The 21,542-nt window shown below is 36.5% G+C and overlaps 1 protein-coding gene across 1 annotated transcript; it reads left to right on the forward strand.

Moving 5' to 3' along the window:
* Nucleotides 1–8,990: 8,990 nt before the first annotated feature.
* On the forward strand, nt 8,991–9,944 carry Or5ap2 (olfactory receptor family 5 subfamily AP member 2). The gene is given in 1 exon segment (NM_001000934.1): nt 8,991–9,944. A coding segment is annotated over 1 exon segment (954 nt).
* The last annotated feature ends 11,598 nt before the right edge of the window (nt 9,945–21,542 follow it).

Below are 21,542 nucleotides of genomic sequence, written 5' to 3' on the forward strand. Positions count from 1 at the left end.
TGTTCTAAGCAGTGTGTGTGTGTGTGTGTGTGTGTGTGTGTGTGTGTGTGTGTGAACACGTGTGCGTGTTTAGTTAATGAGTTCCTATCACTGGAATTACCCAAAATAAGCAATTATGTGCTTAGGATATTATAGACTATTTTTTATAATAAAAAAGGCTTTCTTTGGAAGATACTCAGCCCTTTATCCAATCATTCAATTCAGGGATTATTCAGTGGCTCAGAGGACTTTAGTCAAGGTTTTGTGTCCTTTTCCAAGTGCACACATACATGGAAGATGTTGAGTTTCATGAGAGAGCAAGTTCTGCCTCTTCAGTCCCTTAGTAAGCTGTGGTCATTTACAAACAAAACCAGATATTTGACTTTGTTTTTGTTATTATCCACTGTATTCATTAGCATTAAAGATGAGGTGTGATATTCTTCTCTCTGAAACAAAGCACAGGAATACACATTTTTGATGTGTCATTTCCCTCCTTCATTAGATAGCTGTCTGTTCACTTATAGAATTAAGGGCAGCAGGCAAGCCAAACAGGATGAAATCAAGTAAGATAGAGTAGAAAGTAATTTAGAAATGGGCATAATGGCTTCAAAAACCTGAAGAGAGAAACACTGCTCTGTCAGTGGTTTGCTGCTTAACAAAGAAGTGGAAGCAGAGGGAGAGAAGCATTTATGATATTGTGGACATTCATTGTAGATAAGACTAAATTTTAAGATTAGAATTTAGTTACAAGTTGTATCCTTAGGTCTGATTTTTTTAAAACAAGGTCAGTTTACAAGATCAATCACAACAAAGAAGAATGTACAAGATATACATTATTCTAGTAGTTCATTGATTTCCACACACATATCTGACAACTCATTCTTTGTCCATTGTGTACATTGGTACCTCCATTAGATCAATTAATAAGCAGAATGGAAAGATCAAACTATAAGAAATCATTTGGAGAGCACCTTTTGGTCAATAGCTTATTTTTTTTAACTTACAAAGAAGCCTAAGAAATCAGTAAGAAGAGCTCAGAGTTTTCTATGGATGTGATGACTGAATAAAAATATAAAGACAGTTGTGAATGTTGTCTATTATGTTATTTGTGAGTCTCATTTTTAGAGCGTAAAATTTAGCTTTCTAAAACTATTATTCTAATTTGGGGTCAGGAAAGGTGGTACATATCTTAAGAGCACATACTGATATCACAGAGGATTGGTTCCTTACACTGATATCAGGCAGTTTACTAGCACCTGCAACTCTCGCTCTGGTAAATTTCAGTTCATCTTTTGAATTCTATATGAACCTGCATATACTTGGGCACGTGCATGTGCATGCTCATCCATATATACCCTCTCACACACAGACCCTTCTATAATTGAATATACATTTAAAATTTGACATAAGATTTTAAAACATGATTATAAAATTTTATCATTCTTGATAACACAGAACTTTGTGTTTGGTTATAAATAACTTTAATATGTAAAAAAGAAAATGCTCAAATAATCATGTAGATAAATATAAATTAAACAAAAGTGAAATATTGATAAATATGTATATATGTATACATATATAATGGAATTTTGGTACAAGTTTTGACATGACAATAAGTGAATTAAAGTCTTTATCATTGTTAGTAGAAATGCAAAGTATACAAGTACTCACTCTCTTATAAAAATAAACCTATATCTTGATTTTATGAATCATCCATCAAAAATGTAAACAAATGAATTGCTCATGCATAGGAGACATGTCTAATAGACTATAGTGTGGGCACATGATGCAGCACTACTTGATTAAAAATAAAGGTAAAACTATTGATATATTTGTGATACAGGCTGAGTACAAAAGTAATTATACCCAGGGGGCAAAGACATAAAATGTGAATACCTTGAATTATCCCATTTCGGAAAATGTAGAAAATGAAAGATTAATTTCATTAATAGTGATGGAATGCAGGCATATAACACACACATACATACATACATACATACACACACACACACACACACACACACACTCACAGATAAGTGGTAGCAGTGCAAAAAAGCTTACCTTTCTGCCGATGAGTTCATGCTTGAGTACACATACTGAAATATACCAAATTGAATGCACTTTAGGTATAGTTGATGTCAATTATTCTTCAATATATCTGTCTAAAAAGTCAAGAAGAAAACAAAAGCAAATTAGATAACACTTAACTTAGTTTCTGCATTTGAAAACATGTATTATTTCACAAGTCAGTGTTCTTAGGGATTCTTTTGAGGGGATTTGCAAAGTCACATTTTGCTTTAGTTGATCATATGGTTGTGGGTTGGATGATTTTCTAGATGGTATTCATTCATTGCCCTGGATGCCTCATTTAGAAATTTGAAAACAATCCATCAGTAGCAGCAGTAAGAAGAATAAACAGGACTTTAGATTGGGCTCCAAGGATAAAGTGGTTTCCACCCAATAGGGAAGATTTGTGTTTAGACCACAGTGTTTTTAGGACAGCTGGGAGGTAGACAGATGAACCCTGGCATCTCATGGGACAGTTGGTCTGGCATATGAAGTGCTAAAGGACCAAGACCTGAAGCTCTTCTTTCACATTTACATTCACATTCATACATGAACTGTGGCAAGTATGTGACCACTCTCAGACACATTTATGCACATATAGTAGCTTAACCCTTTCTAGGATGTCCTTTCTCCTCAGCAAGCGATGAAATAGTCTTATTGAAAGAAAAAAGTCAATTGTATACTGATGTGGATAAAGACCCAGACCCAAACATTATGTCTGACAGTTCATATCACTGAACTGTCACGTGTACAGTAGTAAGAGATACCTTGCAATGAGTTAAGTCTTAGAACCACATGGGGCTATGTCACTCAAGTGAACAAAGTGATTTACAGTAAATCTCTCCCTATTTACAGATTCAATATTTTATTCAAAGAGAGCGAAATATGAGCAGATACTTCACTCACCACAAAGTACGTTGCTTGTTCTCTTGTGTTGTGGACAGAGAAGTACAGGCATTACCATTTACTGCTAGTGGTTCCCAGAAGAGTATTTGAATTCATGGACTTTCACTTGCTAATGGGAAGAAAAGTATCTATCTTAAAGATACTGTGCAAAATTCAGTTAGACTATATCTATGGTGCTGATGCAATAATTCTGTGTGTTCCATATGAAATGCATTTGGATATTGTGTACTAGGATTAATTCTTAATTTAACATAAGTTCATGTTCATAATTCTCAAAAGGTATTCAGTTTATCTATAGTAGTGACACATCACCTGCTGTCTTTACTGCTAAGAGAAGAGAATTTTAATTCTAAGCCAAGTCAGTTAAATTTTAAAATGAGTAGGAAGTACCTGGGATATTCAGACTCAGCTTAAATGAACATATATCTATATATCTGTATATCTATATATCTATATATACGTATGTATTCACTTATGTTTATATTTATGTTCCTGTATATATTAACATTTATGTACACACAAAAACACTATACATATATATGTGTATATATTTGTATACACACACACACATATACACACACTCTTATTTAGTTTTTTTCTCAAGTAATGAATGTTCAGTCCCTCTGAAGAAACAGTAGCCGATTGGGAAATAAAATATTGTTCACATTTTAGCCACAAACAGAAATATTTAAGCAAAGTGTAGAAACTTACTGTTGAAGTGTGTAGTAGGCAAATGCATTTTAGATTTATATACTTCAGCTAAAAACAAAGTTTTTGTGAAAAGAACATGTATTAAGTGTCTGGAGATGCTGCTACAGCATTTGCAATAGTTGTTTTTGGTTTGTGAACTGCTGTTTTTAGTGGGACTTTATGATCTGTGAATTGGATGTGGTGGTGAAGACCTTTAGTTCTATCATTTTCTAGATTCTAACTCCTAATAATAGCTAGCATTAAAAGCAGACCTGTGAGTTGTTGTTATTAGAGGGTGGTATAAGGACCATAAGAGCTGGTAGTCAGAGCAGCACTGGCCAGATTACGTCTCTTCTTAGTCCTGGTCCAATAGAAAGCTAACCTGTTTTCGACATGTTGGTAGCACGCTGAAGCATTCTTCTTCTTAGACGGATGTCTGGTTGAGTGAATGTTCTGTGACTAATTGAAAGGATGTGAGTCCTCTTGGTGTTTGTTTCAGGAGCCACTTGTTCATCCTGCTGTTGTGCCTGTGTGCAGGAGGTATTTATTTTTCAGAGTATGCATTATTTTGCTGTAAGAAGCATCATGAAATGATTTACAACACTCACCAGAGACTCAGAGATACGCATAAGTGCCACCCCCTAAGGAGTTTTACTTTCCTTTTCCTTTGAGATTGATGATAAAAACAAGAAGAGGTTTATTTGACGATACTGTACTGTAATGATGATTTGTTGTAAGGAGCAAATATTATTTAATTTCATTTCCTTTCATTTTTGATACAAGGTCTCACCTTGCAGCCCTTGCTAGAGCGGAATTCCCTATGTAAACCAGGCTGTCCTTGAATTCATAGAAACCTGCCTGCCTCTCAGTCCCCAGTACTGGAATTAAAGATGTGCATCACCATGCCATGTAGGTTCAGGATTTTTGTCAAGGCTTAAGACCCCGTGTGGTATGATTTAGGCGATGAATGAGAAAGCTTTCTGGTAAATCTTGAAAATCCATTGAAAATGCCATTTCTTACAGAATGACATTAATGTATTAAAGAAAAAGTATCATGTGTAATTAGAAAAGGAAGACAAAATTTACAGAGGTTTATGAGTCCATTAGTTACATTTTTGGTAAATATGACTGAAATGTCTAAAATCATCGAAGTTTTCATATTGAATATGAATAGTTCCTCTATGAGTGATACAGGACCTTAAAACAATAAATCAAATCAGGATTTCCCTATGTAGTCCAAGCTGTGGTCACCCATTGGAATGATCAAGTCAGATATCAGGTGTATTCAATATAGCTTCAGGGTCTTACAAGGAAACTTCATATCACTCTGCATTTTAATAATCATATTTATGAACATCTTTGATATGTGCCTAAAATGGGTTTAAGTATGAGTGAATGTTGTTTTTTATTTTAATTTTTGGAGAGTGTTATTTACATCTTTTTCACCTCTTAATTTTCTCCCTCCAATACCTGTTTTGTCCCCCAACTCTATCACAAATTTATGACTTTTTAAATAACTGTGCACGTGTAATCTTCTTTACTAATTATTTCTGTGTACTAATTGCAATTCACATTCATTCTTTTTGTCTCCATAGTCATTAGAAATGATATAGCTAAGAAAGACCTAGGAAACATTCAAACGCACACAGTCACAGAAACATAGAACTGAGGTGTCATCTTCCCAAACAACCCTTGGGGTTTCAATTGCCCAGTGCCTCCTTCACCCCACTCCTAAATACCATCCAAAGACCTGATTCCTTGTGTGTACATAGCTTTCTTGTAGAAAGAGACACTAGAGACAATTTTCCAAGCAGACATAACCCCAGCTTTTGGTGAGTACAGAGGAATGATGCAAAATGGTGCTTAAAATCATAGTACTCAAAAAATTATTCTCCAGTAGGCTATGGAGTCTCAAGGGGGATGAAAAGAAATACAAAGGAGATTTAATGTTTTCTTAACTTCAGAGAGGAAATATGTAGATTATATGGATGCCACATGAGAGAATCAATTCCCAGAGAACATGGAATGAGAACCAGATCCTACTTAAAATGAGTGTGAACACTATGCAGTGTGTTCTGAAGTTCCAGCCAACTGTAGCCCACACACAGCGTGACCATAGTGACTGACAGTCTCTTTTGAAAGCAACTTCATCGCAATATGATAAGTTGGAGTGTTCACCTTTAAGGAGACATGAAGAAAAGTCTCAACATTTTTGTTTGTTGAGTCAAGAGGTTCAACAACTTCTTCACGAAGGTCACTACATGTGCTCCTGCTGAAGCTGTGCCTGCTTGTGAATTTGGCAAAGACCAGCAACAGTGGGATCAAAAGAGGTCAGGGAGTTAGGTAAGGTAAGGGGAATGCTTTAAATATTCTGATGTGAAGCAAAAGTCATTGTGCTATAACTGATTCAAAATTCCAAAGTGCTGAGAGATGAGAACATCTGTTAAATTAACTCTATGCCCATTTGTGTTGCTCTGCTCAAGCTGCAGTTGTAATAATGAACCTAAACAGCAAGAAATAATGTGATGCTAGATTATTTTTAAAAATTATGTCTTTATTTTATATTGAGATTGTAATAAAATTGCAACATTTCTCTTTGCTTTTTCTTCAAAACTCTCCTACATACTCCCTTTTTTGCCATTTTAAATTCAAGAAGAATGTTAGAATACCTTACAGTTATTTTCAGATAGACATAAACATGGAAAGTCCTGTTGAATATTGTCAGGACTTCTGGGTTTGACTGCAAAGTCACTGTAAGGCAGGAAGCGTATTGTGAAGAAGCAGGACATATCTTTGTTAGAATGGAGGAATATGAGGCTTGGTGGCTCACCCCTGTAATTCCAGCCATGTAGCGACTATATGGGAATATCTCTAGTCTCAATTTAAACACAGGAAGGATTTACATAAGAAGTAAAAGAAAAAGACAGAAAAGCATGATTCACAAGTAAAGATGTAAACAGATGATATTTTTCTATAAATATATAAAGCCATAGTTCCTCGGGAGACAGCATGATTTTTTGGAGCAGCAATTAGGGTTGACCCAGACCTCATACATGTTTCAGTCAGTGTTCTACCACCGATCTGCATCCCCAGATGATCTGTGAGTTTTCACTGTAACTAAGCCAATTCAGAAGTTTGAACAGAGCACATAAAATTAAGCTACCAATTCTCTGGGCACTAGTCCCCACATCAACATTCATGGAGTTATTGTAAATGATCACAAATATTGTCTACAGTAGATTTTCAATTTGAGTATAAATTTATGATCCATAAAGGTAGCTATATGACCTGGAATGTTATTAATTTGTACTTTAGATTTGCTCTGTGCTTATTCTCTATGTATTTAAAAAATAATATAACTAAAATATTTGACATGGGGCTTGTAGAGAATAGGCATAAAAGCATACTTGGCACATTACAATACTTGCTATCTCTTACTGAAAATTTTCTTTCTGCTCATCATTATTAGCGCTACTGTGGCTTTTCATTTTTGCTATTTTTATTAGATTTCTACTGTCATGAAAATTGTTTGGAAATTTAACAAAAGTGATTCATCTTTGCTTTTTCAGAGACAAAATTATATTTAAATGTCTTTATCTTTATTTTATATTCATGAGTGTTCAGTCTGCATGTATGGATATGTGCAGTATCCATGGAAACTGGAATTATACACGGTTACAAGCTACTGTGTAAATGCTGGTAATTAAACCTTTGTTCTCTGTATGAGCAACCAGTGCTGTTAACCACTGAGCAGTCTCTCTAGACTGTGAAGATGATATGCTCAAAGTTTGTCTATGCCAGTGAATCACTGATATGGGCAACATCATGTTAAGAAAGGAAAAATGCTATATCATTACAATATCGGTTTTATGACAAAATATATTACCAGTTAGATGGGACCCCACCCCAAACACACATACACTCTAATGGATACCCTTGGCATAGTACCCATTAAAACCCCATCACTGATTAGTAAGGCTCATATGTATAACAGAAGCAATGACACCTCAACAATGTTTTAGTAAATATGAAAATATGAGAGTATAGTACTTAACTCTTGAGTGTCAGTTCCAATGGAAGCTATTTTTTCAATATAGATCTATATAAATGGATGTTTCCATAAGACAGAATCTTCTAACCAGATGCAGATACTGAATTGCATGTTCATCCTCACTGCGAGTAAGGTATTGGATAATGTTGGCCTTGTGATTTCACTTTAGAAAGTGCCAAGTAACATTTCTCAGTGAGTGATGAGCGAGAGGACTGGCATATTGAACTGTAATTTCCTAAGCAGGTTATATCAATTTAATATATTAATAAATAATATGAGATATGAAAGATGTGTTCTGAAATAACTATGAAGTGTCCATATGGTTGAGAGTGTTGTCTAAGTTTTTGATAGGGTGATAAGGCTGCATCTCTTTTGAATTTTCCTTTTCTTTTTCATATTTTCTCTTCCATTTGACTTCAATTTATGTTGTAGGGTTTAAGATGATTTTAAGTTATACTTTATAATATTAGACTATTCCTTTAATTTGCTATTGTCACAGGCTCTTCTACATACTATGTGTTCTGGCCCTATCATGTTGTTAGTATTGTTAACTAAATTTGTCTTAACTACTTATTTTTATAATGTTTACATTCATGTAACTGTTAAATCAGTTTTAGAATTATATATGTGTATATTCACACATTTGTCTTTTATTATAGTAAAATTATTGGAAATCCTTTCTGCAAGCTTGAGTGATCTAGTACATAAGTCTTATTCATAGTTTACCTGCTTTATAATAGTTTCTTTGTGGTCTTGTGACCGAGTAAAACCTTTGAACTTCATTGGCTGCTTACATTTTTTATCATGAATGCTTACACATCCTACACTCTGGTTCTCTAATCATTAGAGTTGATTACTGAACTTTCCTGATGGTTAGTTGACATAAATCTCATGTCTGTATTAGGATAATCTCAATTTCTTTTATTGGTCATAAAATGTGAATGACCTCAAGAACTCCTTGCTACATATGACTCACTTTGTTAACTTTTAATATTTTAAGTTACTTTAGATGTACTGAGAAAGAGAAGTTAGTAAGTTAAGTAACATGTGCCATGTTTCTTCAGTTGTATGTATAAATATTTATAGTTTTGTTAATCATTAATAATAAAGACAGTTAAGTCAGAGAGTACTTTTGACTCTGATCTTAATATTTCACTCTTCTGTAAGTACTTGTGTGTATCAAAAATTTATGTGTGTATTTGTGTTTTTTGTTACATTCATTAGTCTTTATATCATCTATACTCTACAGTCATAGAAACTAATTCAATGTTCTAACAATTCTTGTGTTGCAGCACAGATGGTGAGAACTCTAAAAGGAGACCAAGATAAAAATGACACAGAAGTGACAGAATTTATCCTTTTGGGCCTCTCAGACAATCCAGACCTACAATGTATCCTCTTTGCATTGTTTCTGGTCATCTACATGGTGACACTGGTGGGTAATTTGGGCATGATGGCCCTGATTAAGATTGACCGCAGTCTGCACACACCTATGTATTTCTTTCTCAGCAGTCTTTCTTTTGTTGATGTCTCTTATTCTTCTTCTGTTACCCCTAAGATGCTAGTAAACCTCATGGCTGAGGATAAGGGCATTTCTTTCAATGGCTGTGCTACCCAGTTCTTCTTCTTTGGCTCTTTCTTGGGAACTGAATGCTTCCTGTTAGCCATGATGGCCTATGACCGCTATGCAGCCATCTGGAATCCCCTCCTATACCCAGTTCTCATGTCTGGAAAAATTTGTTTCATGTTGGTGTCTACTTCATTTCTAGCAGGCTTTGGCAATGCAGCCATCCACACAGGAATGACTTTCCGACTGTCCTTTTGTGGCTCTAATAAGATCAATCATTTCTATTGTGACACCCCACCCTTGCTCAAACTCTCTTGCTCTGACACTCGCATTAATGGCATTGTGATCATGGCCTTCTCTAGTTTCAATGTCATCAGCTGTGTTCTGATTGTTCTCATTTCATATCTGTGCATCCTCATTGCCATATTGAAGATGCCTTCTGCAGAGGGAAGACACAAAGCCTTCTCCACCTGTGCCTCCCACCTCATGGCTGTTACCATCTTCTTTGGAACAATTCTTTTCATGTACTTGCGTCCTTCCTCTAGCTACTCTATGCAGCAAGACAAAGTTGTCTCTGTGTTTTATACAGCAGTGATTCCGATGCTTAATCCTCTCATCTATAGTTTAAAAAATAAAGATGTTAAGAAAGCAGTGAAGAAAATCTTACAGAATTGTGTGCTTTGAAGCCAGGGTATATGTTTTCACCCTGTGTTGATTGTATTATATTTTTAAATGTTTTATAACATACTTGCTTACAACCTTCTCTGGCGTAGAATTGATGATTTCAGATAATACTTATCTTAATTTTCTCATGTCATATACATGTCTACCTGGGCACTTTGTTGAATCAAAACAGTACTTGAGGAAGTGTGGCTATGGAAATTATTTGGCATGTGCTTCAGTTTCAGGTTATATATTTAGGTAATTGCAGTAACTCAATTTCCTTCAATATGTATGTATGCATATACATACTTGCATTTATATTATATGTGTATCTGAGATCTCTTTCTCTTATGTATTAATTTTGGCTTCTTAGATTATCTTTGAGACAAAGGGATGTTTTCAGAATGGTTAACGGGTTATATTATCAGGAAAAAGCAGAATTAGACAGACAAGATGGATCATGATGAATACATAAAGAATTATGCTTTGGTACTTCTTTCTCGTCTTAAACTCTACTTCCACAATGGCCTGTTTACCTGCAGTTTGGTAGTAGGAATATTCATCTTTTGAAGTTAGGCAATTTTTCTAGCAGGGCACAGTTCCAATCATGGAAGTCAGATGAGGATTGTCATTTGCTCAAATGCCTACAACTAAGGCAAACATTGAACACTTTGAGTGATCTGCACAGCACTGAATGGCTGTAGAGAGCAGCATGCTCCATGCATTCTGTATTCAATCATTTTAAATGAAACACAACAAGGAATCTTGGCAGGTATTACATTAATTAAGGGATAGAGCAAGAATAAGCAATTGTTTGTTCAATTTGTCAATTATTTATTACTGTTTTTCAAGTGAGAATCACAGTGTTTTATCTGTTATTATACTGCCTAAAACATTCAGGTAGTTTTCAATAAATATTTGTCAAATTAAATTGTTTCTCCTAAGTAAGGTTTGTGTGTGTGTGTGTGTGTGTGTGTGTGTGTGTGTGTGTGTGTGTGTGTGTGTGTGTAGTATGGTGGGAACTAAATTTGTTTTGACAATCAGAAGAAATAGCTGCATATTGTAAGATGAGAAAACTGTAAATACCCTCCTTCTCTTCTAACAATAATATTTTGTTTTTCTAATTGTATCTTTTAAATTATGTTTAAGGACCAGTTTCCTTATTACCCATTTTATAAACAAGCCCCTTGTATTGAACTCAAAGTTTGCTGTTTGCATTAACTTAATAGGTTATATTAATTTTGGCATAAATACAAAAGATATATACTTCATAGGACACTCAGCTATGAATAAAACCCCGGTCCTTTTGTTAAATTTATAAGACATCTACTCCTTCACTTATCTCATCTCCTCAAGGAAGAAGACTAGTTTACGGTATGTGAGTTGTATCTTGGGTATTTGGAACTTTTGGTCTAATATCCAGTTATCATTGAGTACATAGCATGTATGTCCTTTTAGGTCTGTCTTATCTCAGTCAGGATGATACTTTCTAGTTCTATCCATTTGCCTGCAAAATTTGTGACCTCATCATTTTTAAAAGCTGAGTAGTATTCCATTGTGTAAATGTACCACATTTTCTGTATTCACTCTTTTATTGAGGATGTCTGGATTGTTTGTAGCTTCTAGCTAATATAACAAGGCTGCTGTGCATGAGAAAGAAGGCTAAAGTGTAGATGCTTTGGTCTCACTTAAGGGGAAACAAATAATTACGGGAGACAGAGGGAGGAAGGTACCTGGGTGGGAGATGGGAGAGGGAAAGGAAAAAGGGGCAAGATCAAGTATAGGGAGAGACAGGAGAGAAGTCCAGAGGTCCAGGAGAATGAATAGAAATATGTAGCATTAGGGCATGTGGGATGGTGGTGTAGAGGAACCATTAGAAAGTCCCAGATGCCAGTGAAGGGAGAGGCTCACAGGACCCAGTGGGGATGACATTAGCCGAAATACCTAACAGCGTGGAAATAGAACCTGAAGAGACCATGTCCAGTAGATAGACATTGCCTCCCAGTAAAGGAATGGGGCCGTCCACCCATCTCAAAATCTTTAACGCAGGATTTTTCCTATTAAAAGGAAATTCGGGACAAAAAATGAAGCAAAGACTGAAGGAAAGGCCATCCAAAGACTGTCCCACATTGGGACCCATCCCACCTGCAGACACCAAACCAGAACACTATTGCTGATACCAAGAAGAGCTTGCAGACAGGAGCCTGGTGCAGCTCTTCTCTGAGAAGCTCTTCCAGCACTTGACTAACATAGATGCAGATCCTCACAGCCAACCACTGAACTGAGCAGGGGACCCCGATGGAAGAGTTAGGGGAAGAAATGAAGGAGTTGAAGGGGATTGCAACCCCACAGGAAAAAATAACATCAACCTACCAGACCCCCAGAGCTCCCAGGAACTAATCCACCAAGCAAAGAGTACATATGGAGGAACCTATGGCTCCAGTTGCATATATAGCAGAGGATAGCATTGTCTGGCATCAATACAAGAAGCCCTTGTTACTGTGAAGGCTAATTTCCCCAGCGTAGGGGAGTGACAGAGTGTTGAGGTCAGAGTGTGTGGATAGGAGTGGAAGCATTTTCATGGAGGAAGGGGGAGGAGAAAGAGGGGATTTGAGATGGGAGAAGGGGGATAACATTTGAAATTTAAGTACATAAAATATCCCCCCCCAAAAAACAAATACAAAAGAGAAGACCTGTTTCTGCTAAAGTCATCCACATTGAGTTTTGGGAGCCTTCCATATCCCAGTTCTCTGGGATTTTCTAGAGAGCCCATCCAAAATCCTTGCAGGTACATATTTATATTTATTCTCTTGACTCTCTGGACTTTTCTCCTCTCTCTCTCCATACCTGATCTGGTCCCTTTTTCCTTCTCACCCTTCCCTCTTCCACTTAGGCACCTCTTTCCTTCTGTCTCACATAATTATTTTGTACTTCTTCTAAGTGGAATTGAAGCACCCTTACTTGAGTCTTCCTTCTTGTTAAATGTCTTAGGGTCCTAGAGTTGTATTATGTGTATTCTGTAATTTTTGGCTAATATTCAATTATCAGTGAGTAAAGTACATGCATATCATTTTTGGATTTGGGTTGGCTCACCCAGGATGATATTTTCTAGTTCCATCCTTTTGCCTGCAAAACTCATGATGTCCTCGTTCAAAGTAGCCGAGTAGTACTCTACTGTGTAAATGAACCACATTTTCTGTATCCATTCTTCAGTTGAGGGACATCTGGATTGTTCCTAGCTTCTGGCTATCACAAGTAAGTCTGCTATGAACATAGTGGAGCATGTGTCCTTGTTATATGTTGGAACATCTTTTGGGTATAGGCCCAGGAGTGGTATAGCTGGATCCTGATGAAGTTATGTTCAATTATCTGAGGAACTGATTTCCACAGTGGTTGTACCAGTTTGCAGCACTACCAGCAATGGAGGAATATTTCTCTTTCTCCACATTCTCCCCAACATGTGCTGTCACCTGAGTTTTTGATCTTAGCCATTCTGATTGGTATAATGTGGAATCACATGGTCATTTTGATCTGTATTTCCCTGATAATGAAGGACTCTGAACATTTCTTAAAGTGCTTTTGGGCCATGAAAGATTCCTCTGTTGAGAACTCTCTGTTAGCTCTCTATCTCATTTTAAAAATTTTTTGATTCATTTATTTTTATACTTCAGATTTTATTCCCCTCCCAGTCCAACACCTGACTGTTCCACATCTCATACTTCCTCCCCACTCCCCAGTCTCCACAAGGATGTCCCCACCCCATCAGACCTCTAAACTTCCTCAGGCCTCCAGTCTCTTGGGGGTTAGGTGTATCTTCTCTGATTGAACCCAGACCTGGGAGTCCTCTGCTGTGTTTGTGTTGGAGGCCTCATGTCAGCTGGTGTATATTGCCTGATTGGTGATCCAGTGTCTGAGAGATCTCAGGAGTCCAGCTTTGTTGAGTTGCTGAGTTGCTGGTCCTCCTACAGAGCCACCCTCCTCCTCAGCTTACTCTAGCTTTTCTCTAATTTAACCTGAGAGGTCAACAGCTTCTGACTCTTTGAGCTACTTAATTGGGTCTTTTAGAGGCCAATCCATTTTTAAATTTGATTATTTGTTTTTGTTTGTTTTGTGTTCAGAGTCTAACTTTGGCTCTTTATATGCTTTGGATATTAGTCTTCTATGTAGGGTTAGTGAAGAACTTTTTTAAATTTGTAGGTTACCATTTTGTCCTACTGACAGTGACAGAAGTTTTCTGTTTCATGAGGTCCCCTTTGTCAATTTTGGATCTTAGAGCCTGAGCCATTGATGTTCTGTTCAGGAAATGTTTCCCTATGCCAATTCTTTTGAAGCCATTTCCCCTTTCTATTAGTTTTAGTGTATCTGGGTTTATGATTAGGTTTTTGATCCACTTGGACTTGAGGTTTTACAAGGTTATAAATATGGATCAATGTGCATTCTTGTATAAGAAGACTGCCAGTTAGGACAGCACAATTTGTTGAAGAGACTTTCTTTTCTCCATTTTATAGTTTTGGCTTATTTGTCAAAGACCACGAATCCCCATTTTCTGGGGTCTCAAGTCTCTCAAAGGTTAGGTGTATATTCATGAGGTCAGGGAAAATGATTCCTCAGAAGTTCTTTTATTTTTGAGAATTGTTTGGCTCTCCTGTGTTTTTTGTGTTACCATATGAAGTGGATAATTGCTCTTTTCATGTCTGTGAAGAATTGTGTTGGAATTTTGATAGGGAGTGCACTGACTGTGTAGAATGCTTTTGGTAAAATGCCTAGTTTTACTATGCTAATCCTGAGCTATGAGCATGGGAGATCTTTCCTCTTTCTGAGGTCTTATTCTAATTCTTATTATCAGGGACGTGAAGTTCTTGTCATACAGATCTTTGACTTACTTGGTAAGAGTTACACCAAGATATTTTATATTATTTATGGCTATTGTGAAGTGACTTGTTTCCCTAATTTCTTTCTCAGCCTGTTTACCATTTGTATAAAGGAAGGCTATTGATTTGTTTGAGTTAATTTTAGCTACTTTGCTGAAGTTCTTTATCAGCTATACGAATTCTCTGGTAGAATTTTTCGGGTCACTTATATATACTATCATATCATCTTCAAGTAGTGTTACTTTGACTTCTTTTTCAACTTATGTCCCCTTGATCTTCTTTTGTTGTCCAAATGCCCTAACTAGAAGTTCAAGTGTTATACTGAATAGATGGGGAGAGAGTGGGCAGCCTTGTGTTGTCCTTAATTTTAGTGAGATTGCTTCACATTTTAATCCATTTAATTCTATGTTGGCTGATGTTTTGCTGTGTGTTGCTTTATTATGTTTAGGTATGTGCTATGAATCCCTGATATCGCCAAGGCTTTTAGCATGAAGGATATTGTATTTTTCAAAGCCTTTTTCAGTGTCTAATGAAATGATCACGTAAGTTTTTTGAGTTTGTTTATATAGTGGATTATGTTAATGGATTTTCCAGTTTGACCTATCCTTCTTCCCTGTGATGAAGCCTACTTGATCATGGTGAATTATGATTTTTATGTGTTCTTGGATTTGTTTTGTGACTATTTTATTGAGTATTTCTATTGATTGATCTTAAATTTTCTTTTTTCCCTAGGTCTTTGTGTGGTTTACATACCATAGTCATTGTGCCTTTAAAGAATAAATTAGGTAGTGTTTCTTCTGTTTCTATTTTGGGAAAAAGTTGGAGGAATATACATATTAGCTCTTTGAAGGTCTGGTAGAATACTTCACTAGAATCATCTGGCCCTGGGCTTTTTTGTTTGTTCGTTTGTTTGTTTAGGATTTTTTTAATGCCCATTTCTATTTCCTTAGAAGTTATGAGATTATTTAGATAGCTTACCTGATTGTTGTTTAACTTTGGTATATTGCACCTGTCTAGAAAATCATCCAATTCATCTAGATTTTTCCATTTTTTGTTGAGTATAGTAGGTTCTGATGATATTTTGAATTTCATGTTTCTGTTGTTATGTCTCCCTTTTCATTTCTATTTTTTTGTTAATTTGGATACTGTTTGCATGCCCTTTAGTTACTTTGGCTAAGGGTTTATCTATCTTGTTGATTTTCTCAAAGTATTAGCTCTTGGTAATGATTTTTTTTTTTATCACTCTGTTTTTCTTACTGGTTGATTTCAGCCCAGAGTTTGCCTATTTCTTGTTCTCTAATCCTCTTGGGTGTGTTTCCTTCTTTCCTTTTTAAAGTTTTCAGGTATGCTGTTGAGTTGCTTGTATAGGGATCTCTCCAATTTCTTTATGAAATCTCTTAGTGCTGTGGGTTTTTCTCTTAAGACTGCTTTCATTGTGTCCTATAAGTTTGGCTATATTGTGTCTTCATTTTCATTGAATTCTAGAAAGTCTTTGATTTCTTTCTTTACTCATTCCCTTATCAATCAGGACATAGTTGTTCAGTTTTCATGAATAAGTGGGTTTTATGTTGCTTTTGTTGTTATTGAAATCCAGCCATAATTTGGGGTCATCCAATAGAATATATGGGGCTATTTCAATCTTCTGGTGTCTGTTGAGAGGCTTCTTTTGTGTCTGGGTATATGGTCAGTTTTGGAAAAGATTCCTTTGAGAACGAGATGATGAAAAAAGGTATCTTCTTTTGTTTAAGGATGAAATGTTCTGTAAATATGTGTTAAATCCATTTGGTTCATAACTTCTGTTAGATTCATTGTGTCTCTGTTTAGTTTCTGTTTCCACGATCTGTCCATTGCTTAGAGTCCTCCACTATTATTGTGTGAGGTTGAATGTATGTTTTGAGCTTTATAAATGTGGGTGATCCCACATGTGGCCCATACATATACAGCCACCCAATTAGACAAGATGGATGAAGCAAAGAAGTGCAGACTGACAGGAGCCGGATGTAGATCGCTCCTGAGAGACACAGCCAGAATACAGCAAATACAGAGGCGAATACCAGCAGCAAACCACTGAACTGAGAATAGAACCCCCGTTGAAGGAATCAGAGAAAGAACTGGAAGAGCTTGAAGGGGCTCGAGACCCCATATGTACAACAATGCCAAGCAACCAGAGCTTCCAGGGACTAAGCCACTAACTAAAGACTATACATGGACTGACCCTGGACTCTGACCTCATAGGTAGCAATGAATATCCTAGTAAGAGCACCAGTGGAAGGGGAAGCCCTGGGTCCTGCTAAGACTGAACCCCCAGTGAACTAGACTGGTGGGGGGAGGGCGGCAATTGGGGGAGGGTTGGGAGGGGAACACCCATAAGGAAGGGGAGGGGGGAGGGGGATGTTTGCCCGGATACCGGGAAAGGGAATAACACTCGAAATGTATATAAGAAATACTCAAGTTAATTAAAAAAAAATAAATGTGGGTGTTCTTGCATTTGAGGCATAGATGGTCAGTACCGAGACTTCATCTTGTTGGATTTTTCTTTGATGAGTATGAAGTGTCCTTCCCCATCTCTTTTGATTACTTTTGATTGAAAGTCTCTGTTATTTGATATTATAATGGTGACTCTAGTTTGTTTCTTGTTATGGTTTGCTTGAATAACTTTTTACTCATTACTCTGAGGTAGTTTCTGTCTTTGCGGCTGAGGTGTTTCTTGTAATCACAAAAATGATGAATCTTGTTCAAGTATCCATTCTTTTATCCTGTGTCTTTTCACTGGAAACTGAGTCCATTGATGTTGAGGGATATTAAAGACCATTGATTATTAGTTCTTGATTTTTTTGTTGTTGTTGTAGGTGGTATTATGTGTTTGCAATTCTCTCTTTTGGGTTTGTGGTGAGGTGCTTAATTTTATGTGTCTTGGGTGCAGTTACCCTCCTTATGTTCCTTCTAGTATCCTTTGTATCACTGTACTAGTAGAAAGATATTGTTTAAATTTGGTTTTGTCATGGAATATCTTTGTTTTTCCATGTATGGTAATTAAGAGTTTTGTTGGGTATAGTAGCCTGGCCAGGCATCTGTGATTTCTTAGTGTCTACATGACATCTGCTTTAGATTTTCTGGCTTTTAGTGTCTTTTAAGAAAACTAGTATAATTCTTATAGTTCTACCTTGGCCTTACCGCTTTTAATATTCTTCTTTTGTTCTGTACATTTATTGGTTTTATTATTATTTAGCAGGGGGGTTATTTTCTTGTTTAATCTATTTGTTGTTATATAGACTTCTTGGATGTTTATATCCATCTCTTTCATTAGGTTAGGGACATTTTCTTCTATGATTTTGTTGGAGATATTTTTTGGCCCTTTGCAATAGAAAACTTCACCTTCTTTTATTTGTATTATTCTTAGATTTGGTCTTTTCATTATGTCCGAAATTTTCTGGATAATTTTTCATGAACTTTTTACACTTTGTATTTTCTTTGATCAATGTTGTTATATCTTCTAAGGTATTTTCTATGTCTGAGCATCTCTCTTCCATCTATTGAATTCTGTTAATGATGCTTGCATTTATAAATTCTGTTCTCTTTCCTAAGTTGTCTATTTGCAGTGTTGCCCCCATTTGTGATTTCATTTTTCCTTTTTTTTCTATTACCATTTTTAGGTCTTGGACCATTTTGTTCAATTCCTTCTCCTGTTCGATTATATTTTCCTTTATTTAAGGGATTTGTTTACTCTTTATTTACTTCTACCTGTTTGCCTGTGTTTTCCATGTTTCTTTAAGGGAGCTATTCACATCCTCTTTTAATACTTCTATCATCTTCATGAGATGGAATTTTTAAGTCAGAATCTTGCACTTCAGGTTGTTAGGATAGCTAGGGCTCACTATGGTAGGTAAACTGGGTGTCAAATTACATTCTGACAAGCTTCCAGGCATAGGTGTAGACCAGAAGGAAGACAGGTTGCTTAGGGAGAGCAGGATAGATCCCATGTTTGCTGGTCTCTGAGGGTCCCAGCTGCAAGAGGGTTGTGGTGGGGGTTTCATCTATGTTCATAGTTATGGCAGACCTTCTGTGAGACAGGTAGGCTGTCGAGGGGACCATGGAGGCCTATCTGTCATGGGTTCAGGTGGCGTTGCAGACTTGAAGGATGATGGGGCTCAGGTAGAGTAGGATATATGGGTAAGGGAAGGGAAGATAATCTGTATGGCTCATGGTCTCAGGTCTGATAGAGGAGTGGGGGAGGGGCAGTGAGAGAATGGAGACCACCCTGGGATGGCAGCCTGCTCAAAGCAGCTTGACTTGGACCACAGTGCTTAATCAACAGGAAAATGAATCAAGGAAAGGAAACCTACCTGTACTTTTAGGAGTTTGGTGAAGGTAGAGGAGAGGCAGCAGGAGAACAGAAGCCCCTCTGGGATGGCAAGCTACTCAGTGCAGTTTGCCTTGGCCCACAGAACTCAAAGAGCAAAGAAAATGGGTGGGGGAAGGGAAGTTTACCTGTGTGGTTCAGGAGTTTGGTGGAGGTGGCAGAGAGGCAGCAGGAGAATGATAATTACCCTGGGATGTCAGTCTTCTCAGGGCCAGTTATTTTCTTTTTAAAATGTATTTTTAATTAGAATTGCAATCAACCTTATCACCTCCCTCTCCCTTTACAAACCTCCACAAACAGCACTATCAATGCACTCATCATTTTATTTTGATAAATATATTTTATATTCATGTCATATGTAGGAAAGGAGTATTTGGATAGTATAAATGTTAATGGTGTCAGTCTAGAGAAAGTAAGTTGATGGTTGTTTATTACTCAGAAAAGAGGGAGAATTATGTCTATGGAGTTTCTAAGATACCTGTGATCATTATGGACTGAATGTGTCACCTCACTTACATTATTAGATTTCTCAAGTCACCTATGATGTAAGGAAGAATAATGGAGATGTTTAGGGGAAAAGGGATTAAAGACTCAGTTTGTGATTGAAGGGCCAGAACTCAAGTGTACGCATCCTTCTTCTCAACTACTCGGCAGTTCCCACCATGCTATTCTGTAATTAGTACCTTACAACTCATATTCCTAACCTCAGGGAGGAGAACAAAGATGGCAGCACCCCAACATTCTGAGGACTCATAATTCCTAATCACAGCAGCTCTAGTCATTACCAAAACAACAACAACAACAACAAAAACAAAAACAAACAAGCAAACAAGCAAGCAAACAAACAAACAAAAAACAGATAGTGAATAGAGGTTATGAATTCAGAACCCCAGATTATTCAACATTGGACTTTGGTACCCTATGAGTAAAGCAAAACAATATGAAAGAGAATTGAGATTTTCTTAATCTCATCAGGGAAAAGCAATAGATTACAATGAGGCACATAGGAGATGGAGTCCCTAGAGATGAAAGAACATCAAGTATATCCTACTTAAATGAATAAGAATAGTCTAGTATTTCCTAAGACTCTAAGGGGTGAGAATTGCTCACCATTCTGAACACGTTATTAGTGATACTGCATTTTCAAAGGTACTGTATTCTGATATGGTAAGTGAAAGACAGAATTGAGTACCTGTCAAGTACAGAGAAAAGGATTGTATCCTATCCTTGTACTGGACAGTCTCTTAAATTTGTCTGAAACACTATTTTTTTTTAATCAAAGAGCATGCCTTGCCTAAAAATGGACTTATGCTTTTTATCTAATTTGTTGTTGATGATGTGTAGGAATTTGGGCAAGAAAGAAAATGAGGCACACAGACCTAATCACAATCAATGAATTGCAAATGGTAATGAAACAATGTAAAGATATTTAGTCTTTTGGCTTCTTGATATGAAAAAAATTTACAATCTTATGAATTTAAGTTACTCACTGACAGGGTATTAATAGCCTTGAGCAATATAAATGCTACACACATTTTCCTTACTAAAATACTTTACATTATCTGCAAAGATAAAACAGTATAAAGGCTATGATATAGAGCCCTTTTGAGACAGAGTCTATCTATGTAGCCATAGCTGTCTTGGAAATCTCTATGTAGACCAGCCTAGACTCAAACTCACAGAGCTATGCCTGCTTCTGCCTCCCAGTTGCTTGGATTTAAGGTGAGTGTCAGTGTGCCTAGCATAAGTAAGAGCATTTTTATAAATTTCAAGAATGAGCTACGGAAATCTTACAGCTATTTAAAAAAAAACTTGGAAATTTAAAACAAGAACTCATCTTTGGATAGCAGTTTGACTGAGAACAGCATGAAGATGAATATTGCAGAGAAACTGAAAAAAACTAATATGTAAAATACTTAAGGGGGAGGCTTGTTGTTCATGCTATGAGAGACAACTCGTGTTTGGGTAATGTAAGGTTATTTAATATTGGGAATTCTAACAAAGTATTTTCAGCAACTTTAATTATATGATTTTGTCAAAAATATGTCAAATTTTACTGTAATTCTAAATATTATCTAGAGAGTTATGGAAGCTCTGAGAATTAACTATGGGGTATTCTTTGTACAAGTGCTGACATTAGTCGTTGACATTTTGAACGATCACAAATGTTAGCAGAATGAGACTGAGTATGCATGTAGAATCTATCCATCAGGATGAAGCTGGTTATTCCCAGCGAGTTGATGATTCATAAGTTAAATTTCTTCTCTACAAAGGGGAGGTAACAGTGTTCAATCTCCTGAGTCTTAAATGAAATAGCACAACGAACACTTAGCAAGCCTGTAAGGTGCAGTAAGTCATTAAAATTTTACACATTAAATATGTGAAGTT

The sequence above is a fragment of the Rattus norvegicus genome, chromosome 3 (assembly GCF_021556685.1).
Source record: "Rattus norvegicus strain SHRSP/BbbUtx chromosome 3, alternate assembly SHRSP_T2T, whole genome shotgun sequence".
NCBI classification, from domain to species: Eukaryota; Metazoa; Chordata; class Mammalia; order Rodentia; family Muridae; genus Rattus; species Rattus norvegicus.